Raw genomic sequence first — 18081 nt, forward strand, 5'->3', positions numbered from 1 at the left:
TTCTCTTGTGTGCAGTGCTTCTCATTAAAAGCCTTAGTCACATAATACTTTTCCTCTTTTCTGCTTCAGTTTCCTGCTTCAGCATTCAAACTCTTGGTCACATAATTTTGCTCTCTTGTGCTCAGCATTGGTATCCACTATTGAAAGATGGTCCACTTGGAATTTCATCAAATTCTGAACTCCAGTGAAGTCTTGCTAGTGTAAACTACAGACGAAATAAATAGCATGGTAGGTGCTAGTGATTGACAGCGATGGGAAACTGCTCACCTGAGATGAGCACGATGACAATATCGGTATCCTTGAGCGTATGCAGAAGGGACACAACGGCTGCAGCAGCAGCCACCGCCCTGTCATCCGGTATATTGTGCCTGGCGCCCTCGAGAACCTGAATCACGCCTCCGGGCTCAGGTAGCATTTCACTGCCAAATGAAAAGAAAGATGCTTGCTTTTTCCCTTCATTAAAACATTTATCAAGTGAGCATGATCAGGCTTATCAGCAAATACTACAGTCGGGTAAAAATGACAGAGTAGATTGCAAAACAAAATCATAGCCATCAGATACAAACCAATCAGTTAGACATTGCACTTTGAGCCACTGATAAATCTGGCTATGCTAAATGCATTCAATGGAACACAGAGAAGTCAACTTAAATTTATGATGTAAGTAAGGTCTTGATAAGTGCTCTCGTCCTTTTCAAATTGCATCTGTGCATTTTTTCTGTATTCACTGCCTATATTTGTGCCTTATTTTACTTTTGATTTCATGTTGTGATCAAGGGTACTGTTGCATACTGGCCTGCCACACTACTGTATTTTTCCTGCTTGTTAGTCATGTAGAAGGAGGTTGAGGCCCCATCAGGGGACACTGGGCAAGAAAGAAATAACGGTGTTGAATTGCTACAGTAAACACATATAACCTGCATTTCTTCGGGCCAGCTTGCTGCTAACAGCAACCATATGTACTGCCTGCCAAATCAAGGTGTACATATGGTCTTGGTTGCTGATCTCACTTTTCCTGCAACATGAACAAGTGGGCAGACAGCATGTGTGCGAAGCGGAAACTGTAACCCACATCAAACATGCAACAGTGGGGGGAAGTGACCTCGGATATAGACACATGCACAATACACATTACATGACACTATGCAAGGTTCGGTTTTCCGAATTTGGCTGAATTCAACACCAATTTTTTTTGCAGATGCACTGCGTTCCTGTGCTGATCTGAATCAGTAAATACTGCTAAATTTGAAAAAATCTGCCACCCTCTGACAACAGCAACTGAGCCAAATTTATTCAGCCCTATAACAAACCTATCTTAATGTCCTTTGATGCTTTAAGTATCTTTCCTCCAACGAGTAACATTTCCCAAAGGCAATATTTCTAGCCATCCCAACAATCAATGGCACCGGTTCTGTCAAAGCGCACTATACATGTTCCATCTCTCTGCCAAAAATGACTGCAATCCTCACGTCACTACATGATCTTACATAGCAACAGTGACTGGCTCTAAGATGATGATTCAGTCTGACCCTCTGTCCCATCCTCAGCTCAAAGGCTCCTGTCAGACACTTACTGCCTTAACACGTTAGACAGAACAGACACAGACCTTGGAAGACCTGAGGACAGCATAGCCACACACACAGAAGAAAAGGACACTGGATTAGCACATTGTTATTTAACACACTCTCCTGAGGATGTTGATTTCACTTGCAGTACCTTCAACACACACATATTCAAAAAAAGAAAACCTGGCAGATGCTCTCATGTGATGAACTACGTAAGCAGAATGTGCTTTTAGGATGATGCTTTTCCCTTTTGCTGCATACCATTGCCTGGAAGTTGAGCCAGTTAATTTCATTTTTGCCCTGGCTGGCTTTTCTGGCGCGCTAACTATTTTATGCTTCACATTTGCTGCATTCACATTTCACTCTACTTTGGCTAGCTTCACAGCTCACTGATATTTGTTATGCTTTTACATTTGTTGCATTATACACACTTCGCCTTAAGGCCGGCCTCCAAGGGGAGAACTTCCACCACAAATTTCTCACGTCAAAAAAGCTTGTGTGGCATGCTGCTGCGAATTCGTCACACGCTGCAAACAGACTTGGCAACGTACATCACTGGAGTGTATTTACTCGCTTTCAATTATCGTAAATGATTCCGCACCACAACTAAAGCATATGAGAAGACTGATTTCAAGTATTCCTTATGTGTCTTGCATCACAACGATCCAGTCCCTAAACCATTTCAGAGAGAAAACACTTGCAGTCACTTCCCTTGCTTGTTTATCTCTGCCCATGTATTCAGTGGACCCTTGTTTATCTAAACTCGTGTGATTCAAGCAGCTTGTTTATTTGAACCGATGCTTTATTACTGGCAATATCGCCTATTTAAAGGCTCCCGTTAATTTGGACTCTGCATAACTCAAAACAAACTTCCACTGCGCTTTGAAGCTGAATTATTGAAAGCTGCCTATTACAAAAAAGACCCAACCACCCATGTGGTGCATAACACAGCAAACTGCCACAAGAGCTTCACCAAGGTGGCTTCAGATGTGAAGCGGTATACGCACAGGCGGTTCATGTCGGCGGCTATCCGCCTGGTGCCGTCGGGCACACTGATGATGCCGCGCACCAGGTGGTCACCCAGCAGCTTCTGCATGGTGTGTGCCATGCCACCCACGGCCTTGCCAAAACCCACCAGGTAGGCATTGTGATCCAGGGGCACCAGCTGGCCACCCACCCGCAGCGTGTCACCCTCCCGCTGCACAGCCTTTAACACGAGCGCATTCGGAAGAACCTGCATGTGGCACAGGGCACCTGCGCTGATGAATGAACACACAGCAGTACCCCCAATGTATAATCCATAAGTTCTCAGGTCACATTCTAAGGGGCATTTGCGTTGCCTGAATCATAGTTCTGGGCTCCCCCATTCACACAAATTTCTGTGGTCCCCTCTTATTGCTTTTTATTCACCCACCTTATCAGAAACTGACTGTGGTGCAAGTGTTAAGCACAGACTTCTTCACTGCTACAGCCACTCATTACATTGACTAATATGGGCAGCTCAGAAATAATGCACTTTGTACCCTTTTCTGCATGTGTCAGGCAGGAAGCATTAAGAGTTTTGCAGTATTTTCTGCAAGAGGCTGGGGATCCTAAAGACTCATTTTTCACAAAAGTGTAAAAAAGACGACACAGACATTAAATTGTGTGCGCAACACACAACAGTGGCTAGCAAATAATTATTTTTGCAAAAAAATCTGAAAGTACCATGAATGATTTTGTTCTTTTCTTTCTGGAGCGAAATTTTTTGAAAGTTCACACCATGCCAAAATTTTGTAATTCATGGACACTAAATTTTATGACGTGGCCGAAACAAATTTCACTAAATGGCTAAAGATTCCACTAAAGCTGGCTTGAAAACATAGATTACATGATTACATCTCCATTCTTGCCAGCTGCACACAGAAGTTGCAGCCAAATGACCTTAACAATATTAGTGTATTCCAAACAATGACAAACCATTTTACTCTTGGTAAGCTGCATGTGCAAAAAGTGGGATGGCTGATTGATGTGCATTTGCATTAGGAGGCTCATAAGGGATTAAAACATCAGCATACACTGAACTGTCATCAAGGCCCTTCAGAGACAATTTCTCACCTCTAAAAATACTTTGTGCATGTTTATGACAGAGGCTGAATTGTCATAACATGGAGGCTTTTAATACATCTTTTAAAACCCTCATACACCAAAATGAGTGCAATGACTGGGTGCTCAAAATTGACTATAGTGACACTGAAAAATTTTTTGAGGCACCAGTTTTTTATCAATTACCGGTCATGCAAAAAACTTAAAAACTGCGTCACAACAACTAACATCTGACCACGTGTTTCTTGTAAGCTTGTTAAGTTATATCCATCCTAGTCACAAACTAGTTGGTAGTACAGTGTTTGCCTCTTTCCATTTCTATCCTCTCTCACTGTTTGCTCCAGGGATAGCCAGAAAGAGGAGAGTCAGCGGCCTTTACCTGCATCTCTTCTGTGAACCTGTTCCAAGCCACTCTTCAGTCTCTTACCATTAAAGGGCTAAAGACACTTAATTTTATTAAGTGTTTTCTTTCAAATGATGCATTGGATATTTGAATACATGGACCACAATGTGGTATTTGCCTACGACCACTAAATAATTTATAACTAAATTTCTTCTGTGATGTTGTTTCGGTTTCATCAACCGAACAACGGCTGTGACCAATAGTTGCAATTTAAGTCACGTGAGACATTGGAAAGCTATAATAAAAACGCTAACACATAGTTTTAACTCACTATAGCACTTAAATCAGCCTGCTTTAAGAGCCAGAATTACAATAAATGACGTGTCAGCAGTTATATACCCGCTTTTTCGTGCCTCAAGTGACCTAAACGTCAACTAAACATCGCAGCTGTTATTCGGTTAATGAAACTGAAACAGCGTCAGGAAGAAATTCAATAATAACTTGTTTAGAGGTCATAGGCGAATACTATGGGGTTCTCCATGTATACCAATCTCCAACGCATTGTTTGAAAGAAGAAAACAAACAAGCACAAATTTGGTTTCTCTAGTCCTTTAAACCAATAATTTATCTTTATATTGCTTACGACACTCTTTTACAGCGAAAGCTATTATAGCTTTGGTTCAGCCAAATAGCCAATTCTTAATTTAATCAACTACTTAGTGACTTCATTTAGCTTAATTGAATTTAAGTTAGTTAAATTAGATTAAATGACCACCATCTGCCACAGCTGGCAAAGTGCAGAGTGGGAAATCCCGCTCTCCACATTTGGGGAAACATAAGAGGGGGTGGGAGGTGACGGGGGCCAGACCAGCTCTTGCTGATTTGCATTAGCAGGCTCGGCTTTCTCTTACGGCTGACTATGTGGATTCTGCGGCCAAAAGTATGAATAAATGACTAAACTAAAGCTATAGAATCACCTTTCACTGATTATGCATTAAATCAGTAAGCTTAGTTCTACAATTTTTTTTAACTTTGTAGTCTTATTTCAAGCTTTTTCACTTAATACTTTAAGTTTTGGTTTCCCAAGTGAGCACTGGCCAGCTCACCAAGTGAAAATTCTCTATTGTAAGAGTGCCAGCACTCATATATAGCTTTGAACTGCCAAATGCACTTCCAACCCATTTGTATTCTACCAACAATGCTTTTTTTTGTAGCACATATCTGCCATGAGTCCATGACTACTTGGCCTAGATAGCTGCAGCTTCTGAACTCATTACATATATGTTGTAAACTGAGGTTCCTTTCTTTCTTTAGTTTTCTCTGCACAAATTTTTAGCCACACCATCGCACTTTGCTCGCTTAAGCACGCAACAAGTTATTTCCCAGGACGTCACCAGAAGGTGAAATGTGCTTCTTGCTAATATGGAGTGAATAACAATGGAGAGATTATTTCTCAATACCAAGTTTATTTAGTATATTCTCATGTCTCCAATAAACTATTGTCACTGTGCTGCCCTTGCAAATCTTTTCCGGCCCATCTGTGTACCCTGGTCACACAGTGTTAATTCACAAAACTGCTGCTTTTACTGAATGAAATGGTTTTTGTGACCTATGGAAGCACCATTCAGGGCTCATTATATTCCACTTGAATCCAACGAGTCCTTATATGTGGCTTTCCTTTATAGGCACTGTTCGCCATTTCAATGGCTACTCATATAGGTGTCACGTCAGACTGCTTTGTTTTCATTTTTTCTGGTTACTGCACCCATTAAGTTAACTGCCACTCACACAATGCACAGGTGTTGACTACTAAGCCCAAGAGTGATCAAGTGCTACGAAGAAATAATTGTTGCGCCAAGCATGGTTACCCCTCACGCAGCGTGTTCTTACTTTCTCTTCAAATGGAGCCAGGCTTAGCACCAGCTCTGACAATGGTAAGGAAAGCCACAGAAACAGCTTTGACTACTAACTGAAGTTTATTCTTAGGAAAATGGATGCATATACATCTCATACAGCAGGAACACATGAAATCAAAATACAACAGTAAAGGGCATACAAAACCAACTACAATGGAGCAAGAAAAACCCATTCATTCGTTGCATTCAATTGCACCAATGACTAAAGTTCCATCTCCATGGCTGTTAGGCTACTGAAAAAGCTGAAGGTGCACTGACTCTATATTCTTTTATGGCCTTTACTTTTACAGCTTCCAATTCAGCCTCTGTACAAAAATGCTGGATACCTGTTTACCCCCACTGAACTGCAAAGGCCTCCGTCACCCTCAAGAAAGCTTCCTATTGACATATGTTAGAATGGGCCAGAAAAATAAAGAAAAATATAAGTACCCAGGATGAGCAGGTTACTTTCCGATCTGTACACCATGGCATTAAAACCATCCAAAAATGACAAGTTTTGCTTGCTGGACATAAGCATGCCTTATGCAGGAAACCATACTTCACAGGTACCTAACCATATGCAGTACTGACTCCTGTAGCAAGCAACCAAACACACCTGAAATGATGTTATCAGGCTAGATGCTGGGCATTCACAAAAAAGAAAAACACTAGACACAACAAAGGACAAAGACAAAGTTTGTTCTTATTCAAGCACTGGGATCAATTTACATGCAAATTTCTGAAGGAAGCCAATCATATTGGTAATCCACGTGACTTCTCTAGTAAATGCCCTGCCATTGCCTTCTCAGCTGATAAAATTGCATTTCTAGTTGCTAGGCCACTGCGGTGGCCGAGTGGTTATGGTGCTCGGCAGCTGGCCCGAAAGACATAGATTCAAACCCGGCCGCGACAGTCGAATTTAGATGGAGGCGAAATTTGAGGCCCATGTATTGTGCGATGTCAGTGCACGTTAAAAAACCCCAGGTGGCAGATATTTCCGGAGCCCTTCACTACGGTGTCCCTCATAGCCTGAGTCGTTTTGGGACGTTAAACCACCATAAACCATTTCTAGTTGCTACTTAGCATGCTGCTTCATGTTTGCAGATGCCCCAGTCAATCCTTTAGTTCACTCTCATGGACATAATTTTGGTCCACCTGCACCGATTTCAGTTTTGTGTTTTAATTGCCTCCATATATCAACATATACTAATCTGACTTTCAAACAAGCACAAATGTTGTGTTCTTCTGTCACTGTTTCATGTTCTTCACAATGAACAACTGTAACTGGCACCTCGGCTCCACATGTATAAGTAACCTGCATGACGGCACAAAGGTACCTGCTCAATGCCGTGCTCCATCAGGCTGCGAGCATGGCGACGCAGAACGCCCATGCCACAAGCCGGTGGTGCCCCCAGTGCTTGGCACACGCCCCCTGCCAGCGACGACATGGCTGCACGTCTCACCTGTCGACCGAGGAGGAGGCAGCATGCAACTCACGGTCACAGAAACAGTCATCGTACAACCACAATGATCCCGCAGCACTTGCAACACACAGACTTAGAGAATTCAACACTCTTTTTTCCCTCCCAAGCAAACAGTTTTACTGCATGGAGAACCTGTAACTTACCTCATGAGTTTTGTTGTAGAGAAATGCTTACAACATTTTCCTCCTTTCTATTTTAAATGCACAGTCCAGTCCTCATCACATTTTAGCACGAGGCGCAGCTCAAGTCTGACTGTTGCACCTGACAGTTTGTGAAATTAGCTCAGCTATGGCTGGCAGTAATAACTTATTGCAAAGTTAATACAACGTTCTCTTTGATTCTTGCGCAATCAGAGTCTAGATACCTACACTTGGCCACAAACGTTTGCGGGATGCAGGCGTGCATAAAAAAAAAGCACACCAGTGCAGCCACACAAGCCAATGGCATGAAATGTTGGCAAGTATGATGAGACTTGTATGATCTATTTTTTGGTAACTGGATCATGAGGCAGCGCAGCAATAAGTTTGCTCCTAAGTCCACATGTTACACTGACAACTGAATATATACGTCACTCAATTCATACACAACCTTTTCTTTCCATGCTTGGGCAAAAAATTGTGCAAAGTCCATAAAATAGACAGTAGAAGGTCACGAATTACTGAAGTTGGCAAATGCCACGCCAAAAGAATACACAGGCAAACACACTCCACTATGTGTTCGCAATGCGATAGCATTAGCAGCTGTTGATGCCTTCACCGGAAGTGACATCACTTTCCTCCAGCCTATGGGAATGCAAAGGGGAAAAGGAGCTGGTGAGGATCAGGTAACAGCAGATCTGTTGAAGGATGGAGGGGAGATTGTGCTAGAAAAACTAGCCACCCTGTACGCACAATGCCTTATGACCTAGTACATGCCAGAAGCGTGGAAGAACGCTAACAATATCTTAATCCATAAGAAAGAAGACATCAAGGACTTGAAAAATCACAGACCGATCAGCTTACTGTCCACTGCCCACAAAGCATTTACTAAGGTAATCGCTAATAGAGTCAGGGCAACCTTTCACTTCAATCAACCAAATGATCAGGCAGGCTTTCGAAAAGGATATTCCACAATAGATCACATTCAAACTATCAATCAGGTGATAGAGAAATGCGCAGAATATGACCAACCTCTATGAGCAATTTGAGCAATTTGACGGAGAACCTCCGGAGAAGAGACGTAAAGCTGCGGTGGTCCCTAAGTGGTCCGAGCGCGCAAACGAGAGAGAACCATCTTCTTTTTCTATGAATGCGGGCGTTTCTACTTCTTCTACAGTGGCACGTATCACCGCCCCCTCTTCTGCAGCATCGCCACGATGCGGCTAGGAGTGAAAAGTCAGTGAAAACAAAGCTGCAGTGAACCGCTCTTCAGTCAGGTAGTCTGTCGTGGTAAGCCTTCATGCGAACAATGTGCACGACTTCAGTATGGTGTGACCGGCGCGATGAGCAAGCCGTTTGGGCGGGAGCAACTGCATGCGTCATATCACTGATGCGGCACACTACTTTGTAAGGGCCGAAGTATCTGCACAGTAACTTTTCAGAAACGCCGCGGCGACGAACAGGTGTCCAAACCCACACCAAGTCGCCAGGCGCGTAACTTACGAGGCGGCGTCCGAGGTAGTACCTAGCGGCATCAGTCTCCTGTTGACGGTTAATTTGCAGGCATGCCAATTGCCACGCTTCCTCAGCACGCTTAACGAAGCCGTCTGCATCGAGGTCAGCGTCAAAGTCGCAATAGGGGTCAATGGGCAGCATAGCATCCAACGGAGTGGTCACTTGCCGACCGAAGACAAGCTGAAAGGGGGTCAGTCGGGTTGTCTCCTGCAGGGCGGTGTTGTACACAGACGTTACATATGGCAGAATGGCGTCCCAAGTTCGATGCTCGACGTCAACATACATAGAAAGCATTTTGGCTAGTGTGCGGTTGAGTCGCTCTACCAACCTGTTTGTCTGTGGGTGATAGGCCGTAGCCCGTCAGTGGCTGGTGTGCGTCAGAGTCATCACGGACTGGGTTAAGCAGGCAGTGAAAGCAGTTCCCTGGTTAGTAACAACAACGGCGGGGGCTCCATGACGCACGACAATGTTGTGCATGAAGAACTGCGCCACTTCAGCAGCAGTGGCTTTGACAAGGGACGGGGTCTCAGCATACCGTGTCAGGTAGTCGGTGGCAACGATGATCCAACAATTTCTAGACGAAGACTTCGGAAAAGGGCCAAGGAGGTCCATGCCCACTTGGTGAAAAGGGGGTCTTCGGTGGATCGACGGGGTGAAGAAATCCGGCTGGTTTAAATGGAGGAGACCTACGACATTGGCAGTCACGGCATGTTTTTACATAGGCCCACACCGATGGGAATAACCTGGGCAGATAATACCTTTGCTTAATCCGCGCGAGTGTACAACTAACTCCGAGGTGGCCGGCGGAGGGCGCATTATGACAGGCACTAAAAATCTCTGGCCGCAACGGAAATGGCACGACAAGCAGGAACGCTTCTTTGTTGCTGGCAAAGATGCGATTGTAAAGAACACCAGATTTTAAAGTGAAGGTGTGGAGCCCGCAACGAAAAACACGCGGGATGCGAGCGTCGATGCCTTAGAGGTAATCGATGAGCGGTGCGAATTCCGAGTCCGCCCGCTAAAGCTGCGCCATTTGGGTGATACTAACACCGTCCAGGAAAGGAAAATCATAGGCGGGTTCGTCAGGACCAATTGTGATAAGCACGCACGACAAACAGTCCACATCCTGATGCTTACGGCCCGACTTGTAGACGACTGTTAAGTCGTATTCTTGCAAGCGTAAGCTCCATCTAGCCAAGCGTCCTGAAGGGTCTTTGAGGCTCGCCAGCCAGCATAAGGAGTGGTGGTCGTTTACCACACGGAAGGGTCGCCCATAGAGGTACACTCGGAACTTGCTGATGGCCCATATCACTGCAAGGCACTCTTTCTTCTCAAAGCCAAAATTGCATTTCTCGGCTTTGATGGTGAGTTGTGCGGATTTGAGTGCTTGTAGCACAATGCACAACCGCTCCAAGTATTGGTCAAACGTGGTAGAAAATATAACAACACCGTCCAGGTACACCAGGCAGGACTGCCACTTCAAGCCAGAGAGAACGGTGTCCATCATGCGTTGGAATGTGGCCGGTGCTGAGCAGAGACCAAATGGGAGCACCTTAAACTCATAGAGGCCGTCGGGCGTCACAAAAGCCGTCTTCTCCTGGTCTCTCTCGTCCACTTCGATTTGCCAGTACCCGCTCTTAAGATCTATTGACGAGAACTATCGGGTGTCCCGCAATCGGTCGAACGCGTCGTCTATCCTGGGCAGTGGGTAAACGTCCTTTTTGGTCACGTTATTAAGTTTTCTATAGTCAACACAGAAACGCAGTGTTGTCTTTTTTTTTTATAAGAACCACAGGCAATGCCCATGGGCTGGTGGACGGCTGAATGACATCGTCCGCAAGCATTTCGGCAACCTGATTCTGAATGGCTTCTCGCTCCATCAGGGAAACACGGTAGGGGTGCTGGCAGACAGGTCACGTAGTCTCATCAGTGATGATACGGTGCTCGGCGAGTGGAGTGTGGCCGGCCTTCAAGCACATAGCGAAACAGTCCGCAAAGTCTGCCAAGAGGTCCGACAGAAGATCCTTCTGAACCGATGGCAGGGCCGGATTTATTTTGACTGACTGAAGAACGTGGTGTGGGCCAGCATTGTCTGGAGTGGGTCCTCCCACGGTGCACAAACCTGGGACCTCAGCAACGTCGTGGAGGAAGGCAATAGCCGAGCCTTTGACGAGGTGCTGATATTCGTAAGAAAAGTTGGTCAGGAGAACGTGGGTACGGCTGTCACATAGTTGGACGAGACCTCGGGCAACGACAAGGCCCCGCTCAAGCAGCAGTGGAGTATGGCCGTCCGCCTGGCCCTCGTAGTTGTGAAATAGGTCGTTCCACACGAGCACCAGGACAATGGACCCCGGCGGCACCGTGACGTCATTCTCGACAATGCACAGAGCACTGATGCAAGGATCTTGGAAGCCAGAGCGGGCCACAGCCTGTTTGGTCGAGAACGTAACATGTGTGTCCTTCCTTAAAGTCAATCACAGTGTCGTTCGCCTGCAGGATGTCAATCACCAGAATCAAGTCTCTGGAACACTCGGAGAGCATGACAAATTCACCAACGTATGTGAAACCACGAATTCCAACTCTAGCCGTGCACTTGCCAACAGGAAAAATTAGGTGGCCACCAGTAGTTCGCATCCATGATGTCAGAACCTTTTTAAGGTCTCCAGCAAAGGCACGGCTCTTGACAGAATAATCAGCACCGGTATCATGCAGTGCGGTAATCTCAGTGCCATCAATTGTCACCCGCAAATCAGATGCAGCGTATCGGGTACTGTCGCTGCTGCTCTCTGTCCAGGTACCGTCGGCTCGATAGTTTCACGATGCAGGATCTTGACACGTCTCCATGTCAGCGGCCTTGCCTGCAGAGGTCGCTAGTGTTAGTTTTCCCGACGTGGACTACGCGAGCGACGGCCAGCAGAGCTACTCTGGCGGCTGGGGCAGGAAGCACGAGAGCGGAGAGGCGAAGGCAAACGGGACACGCGCCTTCTGGCGCGCCCAAAAATGCTCCGCAATCTCATGGGGTCGTTCACCGTTCTGAGGACAAAGTGCGTCAGGACGGAAACCGCGAAGACCCACCTGGCGGTACGGACAGGCTCAGTAGAGATGACCGGGCTCCCCACAGTGGTAGCACAGAGGCCTACGTTCTGGTGTACGCCACAAATCTGACTTCCGAGGATGTGGCTCAGCTGTAGCAGGTGCAGTTGCATAATATGGGGCGGTGCTACTGACGGGAGACCTCGAGGTGATACCGTAGACCGGTGCGGTTGCGTGACATGTGCCGATGCTGCTCATGACAGTCGTCAGGTAGCGGGACCGTAGCAAGCCGTGCAACGTACTACGGATGCGTATGTGGGCCTTGCATCGAACTGGGGTGGCACTTCGGGAACAAGAGGTGCCTGCGCAACCTGCTGCACTTCATCCCTGACGACTTCTGCCCGCACTGCCAGCAGCGCAGGTGCAACCTGGGGCAGACGGAACCGTTGAAGTTCCTCCCAGACAACTGACTGAATCAATTCGCGCAAGGGGTCTGCACTGCCGCCGACGAAAAGGTTCCGGGCACAATGCTGTTGATGTCCCGATTGTACTGGCGGGCCCGTTGTTGGAGAGTTGTCTCCATGGTGGTTGCCTTGGTGAGAAATTTCGCTACAGTGTGGGGTGGGCTGCGTACGAGGCCTGCGAAGAGCTCCTGCTTAACCGCTCGCATGAGATGGTGGAGTTTCTTCACCTCCGTCATGTTGGGATTGGCACGCTTGAATAGACGGGCCATGTTATCGATGTACATGCACACACTTTCGTTCGTGCGCTGATTTCGGGAGTGCAGCGCAGCTTCAGCCTTCTCCCGGCGGTCGGCATTCGGGAATGTAGCCAGGAGATTCTGGCAAAACGTCTCCCAGGTGGAAAGGGTAGTCTCATGGTTTTCAAACCACGTCCGGGCAGACTCTTCCAGAGCAAAATATACATTGTGGAGCTTGAGCTTGTCGCTCCAAGCCGTTGTAGTGGGCGACTGGCTCGAAGGTCTCCAGCCAATCCTCAGCATCTTTGAACACGTCACCGTGAAAAGATGGCGGTGTTCGCAGTGGGTGGCAAAGGATCGGCGCAAGGGGTCGGGTGTCAGTGGCCATGGCAGTTGGACTCGGTGGCCGAGGCTGCGTCGTTCTTGTGGGCGGAGGAAGGGGCCCGGGGCCCAAATTCAGGCAACTCTCCGCGGATATGGCGGCTGGTTCGCTGGTGGACAGGTGTGAGGTCCGTAGTGATGCTGTGCAGAGCCCGGTGGTCGGGAAACGTACCCAGCACTGCTCCACCAAATGTTAACGAGCAATTCGAAGGAGAACATCCCGTAAAACTGTGGCGGTCCCTAAGTGGTCCCGAGCGCGCGAGCGAGAGAGAACCATCTCCTTTTTCTACGAATGTGGGCGTTTCTACTTCTTCTACAGTGGCACGTATCAATACATAGCCTTCATTGATTACGAGAAAGCATTCGACGCAGTGGAAACCTCAGCAGTCATGCAGTCACTGCAGAATCAGGGTGCCGAAGAGCCTTGTCTGAAAATACTGGAAGAATAGGAACTGCACAGCTACCATAGTCCTCCATGAAGTAAGCAACAAAATTCCGATAAGAAAGGGTGCCAGGCATGGAGATACGATCTTGCCAATACTATTCACCACCTATTTACACAAGGTATTCTGAGGCCTGAATTGGGAACAGATGGGGATAAGAATCAATTGAGAGTCCCAAAATAATCTGGATTCGCTGATGACATTGCCTTGCTGAGTCACTTAGGAGATGAATTGCAAAGCATGATCAATGACTTAGACAGGCAGAGCAGAACGGTGGGTCTAAAAATTAACATGCAGAAAATCAAAGTAATGTTCAACAGTCTAGCAAGGAAACGGCAGTTCACAATTGGTAGCGAGGTGCTGGAAGTGGTAACTATGAAGATGTCTACTTAGGGCAGGTAGTGACCGCTGATACGGATCATGAGAGGGAAATAACTAGAAGAATAAGAATGGGGTGGAGCACATATGGCAAGTTTTCTCAGATCATGAATGGCAGTTTACTAATATCCCTCAAGAGAAAAGTATACAACAGCTGTATCTTACCAGTACTCACCTACGGGGGGCAGAAACGTGGAGGCCAACAAAAAGGGGTTCAGCTGAAGTTAAACACAATGCAGTGCGCTATAGAAAAAAACTGGCTGCAATCCACGCTGCAAAGGTGGTTGGACAGCGAAGCTATGCTGTATGCATTCAATTTTTAGCCTGGCATTTTTTGCTTATGACAACAACACGAAAACGCAGTCTTTACCAGGAATCACATGCGGGGAGAAGGAACATGCTTCGCATTGTTTGCAGGCGCTATTGGGAGAAGGAACATGCTTCCCATTGTTTGCATGCGCCCTTATGCGGTTTGCACTTCACACAAGGGCTTCGAATGATGTCAACCTCTTTCCAAGCAGCTGCATTAGGTGAATCACATCCCAAATATTCATTCCTTACAGCACTATTTGAGTGTCCAAGGAGATACATGAGCCGGGTGTCATTTCCTTTCTTTAAAACCGATTTTCATTTCATTTTACTGCTAGTTCAGGTGTCCTCCACAACATGTGTAAACAAGCCTCATTTCCTTTCCTTAAATTGTCCAACAGGCAAGGCCCCACTGACCATGGTTCCCATCATTCCTTGGACCCCTTGGCAACAATGCAACACGCTGTCCTCTCAAAGATCTTTCCTTCGTTTTTTTTTATTACGACTGCTTTATGATCAGTATGATTTTTATGCAGTATTTTTAATCCTTTTTCATATATCCATTTTTATATCACAACTCCTTTATAATCAGTATGATATACAATTTCTATGCTGTTTGGTACTTTTCCACTCCTGGTTTTTTTTTTTTTTTTGCTGACGACAACACGAAAATTTCCTTCGACAGTAGAGGTATACAGCTTTGCTGAAAAAAAAAATGATTGGTGCAATATTAAGAGACCGGAAGTAGGCAGAGCGGTGAGGGAACAAACACGGGTTAATGACATCCTAGTCGAAATCAAGAGGAAGAAATAGGCTTGAGCAGGGCAGGTAATTTGAAGGCAAGATAACCGCTGGTCCTTAAAGGTAACGGACTGGATTCCAAGAGAAGGCAAGCGTAGCAGGGGGCAGCAGAAAATAAGGTGGGCAGATGAGATTAAGAAGTTCGTGGGCATACGGTGGGTGCAGCTGGCAAAGGACAGGGTTAATTGGAAAGAGATGGGAGAGGCCTTTGCCCTGCAGTGAGTGTAGTCAGGCTGATGATGATGGGAATGCTCCGATACAGTGACCTCACTTTCCTCCAGTCTATGGGAATGCTCCGATTCGGTGACGTCACTCTCCTCCAGCCTATGGGAACGCTCTGATACAGTGATGCCACTTTCCTCGAGCCTATGGGAATGCTCAGATATAGTGATGTCACTTTCCTCCAGTCTATGCTAATGCCCCGATAAAGTGACATGACTTTCCTCCAGCCTATGGGAATGCTCGGATATGGTGACACCACATTCCTTCAGCCTATGGGAATGCTCCGATACGGTGACGTCACTTTCCTCCAGCCTATGAGAAAGCTCAGATACGGTGACGCCACCTTCCTCCAGCCTATTGAAATGCTCCGATATGTTGATGTCACTTTCCTCCAGCCTATGGAAATGCTCCGATATGGTGATGTCACTTTCCTACAGCCTATGCTAATGCTCCGATACGGTGACATCACTTTCCTCCAGCCTATTGAAATGCTCCGATACGTTGATGTCACTTTCCTCCAGCCTACGGGAATGCTCCGATACGGTGACATCACTTTCCTCCAGCCTATGGCAATGCTCCGATACGGTGACATCACTCTCCTCCAGCCTATGGGAATGCTCAGATATGGTGATGTCACTTTCCTACAGCCTATGCTAATGCTCCGATACGGTGACATCACTTTCCTCCAGCCTATTGAAATGCTCCGATACGTTGATGTCACTTTCCTCCAGCCTACGGGAATGCTCCGATACGGTGACATCACTTTCCTCCAGCCTATGGCAATGCTCCGATACGTTGATGTCACTTTCCTCCAGCCTACGGGAATGCTCCGATACGGTGACATCACTTTCCTCCAGCCTATTGAAATGCTCCGATACGTTGATGTCACTTTCCTCCAGCCTACGGGAATGCTCCGATACGGTGACATCACTTTCCTCCAGCCTATTGAAATGCTCCGATACGTTGATGTCACTTTCCTCCAGCCTACGGGAATGCTCCGATACGGTGACATCACTTTCCTCCAGCCTATTGAAATGCTCCGATACGTTGATGTCACTTTCCTCCAGCCTACGGGAATGCTCCGATACGGTGACATCACTTTCCTCCAGCCTATGGCAATGCTCCGATACGGTGACATCACTCTCCTCCAGCCTATGGGAATGCTCAGATATGGTGATGTCACTTTCCTACAGCCTATGCTAATGCTCCGATACGGTGACATCACTTTCCTCCAGCCTATTGAAATGCTCCGATACGTTGATGTCACTTTCCTCCAGCCTATGGAAATGCTCCGATACAGTGACGTCACTCTCCTCCAGCCAACGGGAATGCTCCGATACGGTGACATCACTTTCCTCCAGCCTATGGCAATGCTCCGATACGGTGACGCCACTTTCCTCCAGTCTATGGGAATGCTCAGATATGGTGACGCCCATGAGAATGCTCCGATACGGTGACATCACTTGCCTCCAGCCTATGGGAATTCTCAGATACGGTGACGCCACCTTCCTCCAGCCTATGAGAATGCTCCGATATGGTGGCATCACTTGGCTCCAGCCTATGGGAAGTTTCAGATACGGTGACGTCACTTTCCTCCAACCTATGGAAATGCTTTGATACGGTGACGTCACTTTCTTCCAGCCTATGGAAATGCTTCGATACGGTGACGTCACTTTCTTCCAGCCTATGACAATGCTCGGATACGGTGACATCACTTTCCTCCAGCCTATGGAAATGCTCGAATACGGTGACGTCACTTTCCTCCAGCCTATGGGAATGCTCGGTTACGGTGACGTCACTTTCCTCCAGCTTATGAAAATGCTCCGATGGTGACGCCACCTTCCCCCAGCCTATTGAAATGCTCCGATACGTTGATGTCACTTTTCTCCAGCCTATGGAAATGCTCCGATACAGTGACGCACTTTCTTCCAGCCTATGGAAATGCTCCGATACGGTGACATCACTTTCTTCCAGCCTATGGGAATGCTACGATATGGTGACGTTACTTTCCCCCAGCGTATGGAAAAGCTCTGATATGGTGACGTCATTTTCCTCCAGCCTATGGGAATGCTCGGGTACGGTGACGTCACTTTCCTCCAGCTTATGAAAATGCTCCGATGGTGACGCCACCTTCCCCCAGCCTATTGAAATGCTCCGATACGTTGATGTCACTTTTCTCCAGCCTATGGAAATGCTCCGATACAGTGACGCACTTTCTTCCAGCCTATGGAAATGCTCCGATACGGTGACATCACTTTCTTCCAGCCTATGGGAATGCTACGATATGGTGACGTTACTTTCCCCCAGCGTATGGAAAAGCTCTGATATGGTGACGTCACTTTCCTCCAGCCTATGGGAATGCTCGGGTACGGTGACGTCACTTTCCTCCAGCTTATGAAAATGCTCCGATGGTGACGCCACCTTCCCCCAGCCTATTGAAATGCTCCGATACGTTGATGTCACTTTTCTCCAGCCTATGGAAATGCTCCGATACAGTGACGCACTTTCTTCCAGCCTATGGAAATGCTCCGATACGGTGACATCACTTTCTTCCAGCCTATGGGAATGCTACGATATGGTGACGTTACTTTCCCCCAGCGTATGGAAAAGCTCTGATATGGTGACGTCATTTTCCTCCAGCCTATGGAAAAGCTCGGAAATGGTGACATCACTTTCCTCCAGCCTATGGGAATGCTCCGATACTGTGACGTCACTTTCCTCCAGCCTATGACAATGCTCGGATACGGTGACATCACTTTCCTCCAGCCTATGGAAATGCTCGAATACGGT

General features: G+C 46.9%; 1 protein-coding gene across 3 annotated transcripts in view; it reads right to left on the bottom strand.

Annotated features, from left to right (window-relative positions):
- LOC144096639 (glycerate kinase) overlaps positions 1-18081 on the bottom strand; it is a 54939-nt gene that overhangs the window by 33820 nt on the left and 3038 nt on the right. For 2 of the 3 annotated variants that reach the window (XM_077629464.1, XM_077629465.1), the window contains exons 2-4: positions 7226-7351; positions 2573-2799; positions 268-419 (exon numbers count right to left, since the gene is read on the bottom strand). In XM_077629464.1, the coding sequence (XP_077485590.1) occupies positions 268-419; positions 2573-2799; positions 7226-7351 (505 nt within the window). Of the gene's footprint in view, positions 1-267; positions 420-2572; positions 2820-7225; positions 7354-18081 lie in introns of those variants that run through there. The other variant, XM_077629466.1, reaches the window with a different exon arrangement.

Source organism: Amblyomma americanum, chromosome 7, assembly GCF_052857255.1.
Source record: "Amblyomma americanum isolate KBUSLIRL-KWMA chromosome 7, ASM5285725v1, whole genome shotgun sequence".
Classification (NCBI taxonomy): domain Eukaryota; kingdom Metazoa; phylum Arthropoda; class Arachnida; order Ixodida; family Ixodidae; genus Amblyomma; species Amblyomma americanum.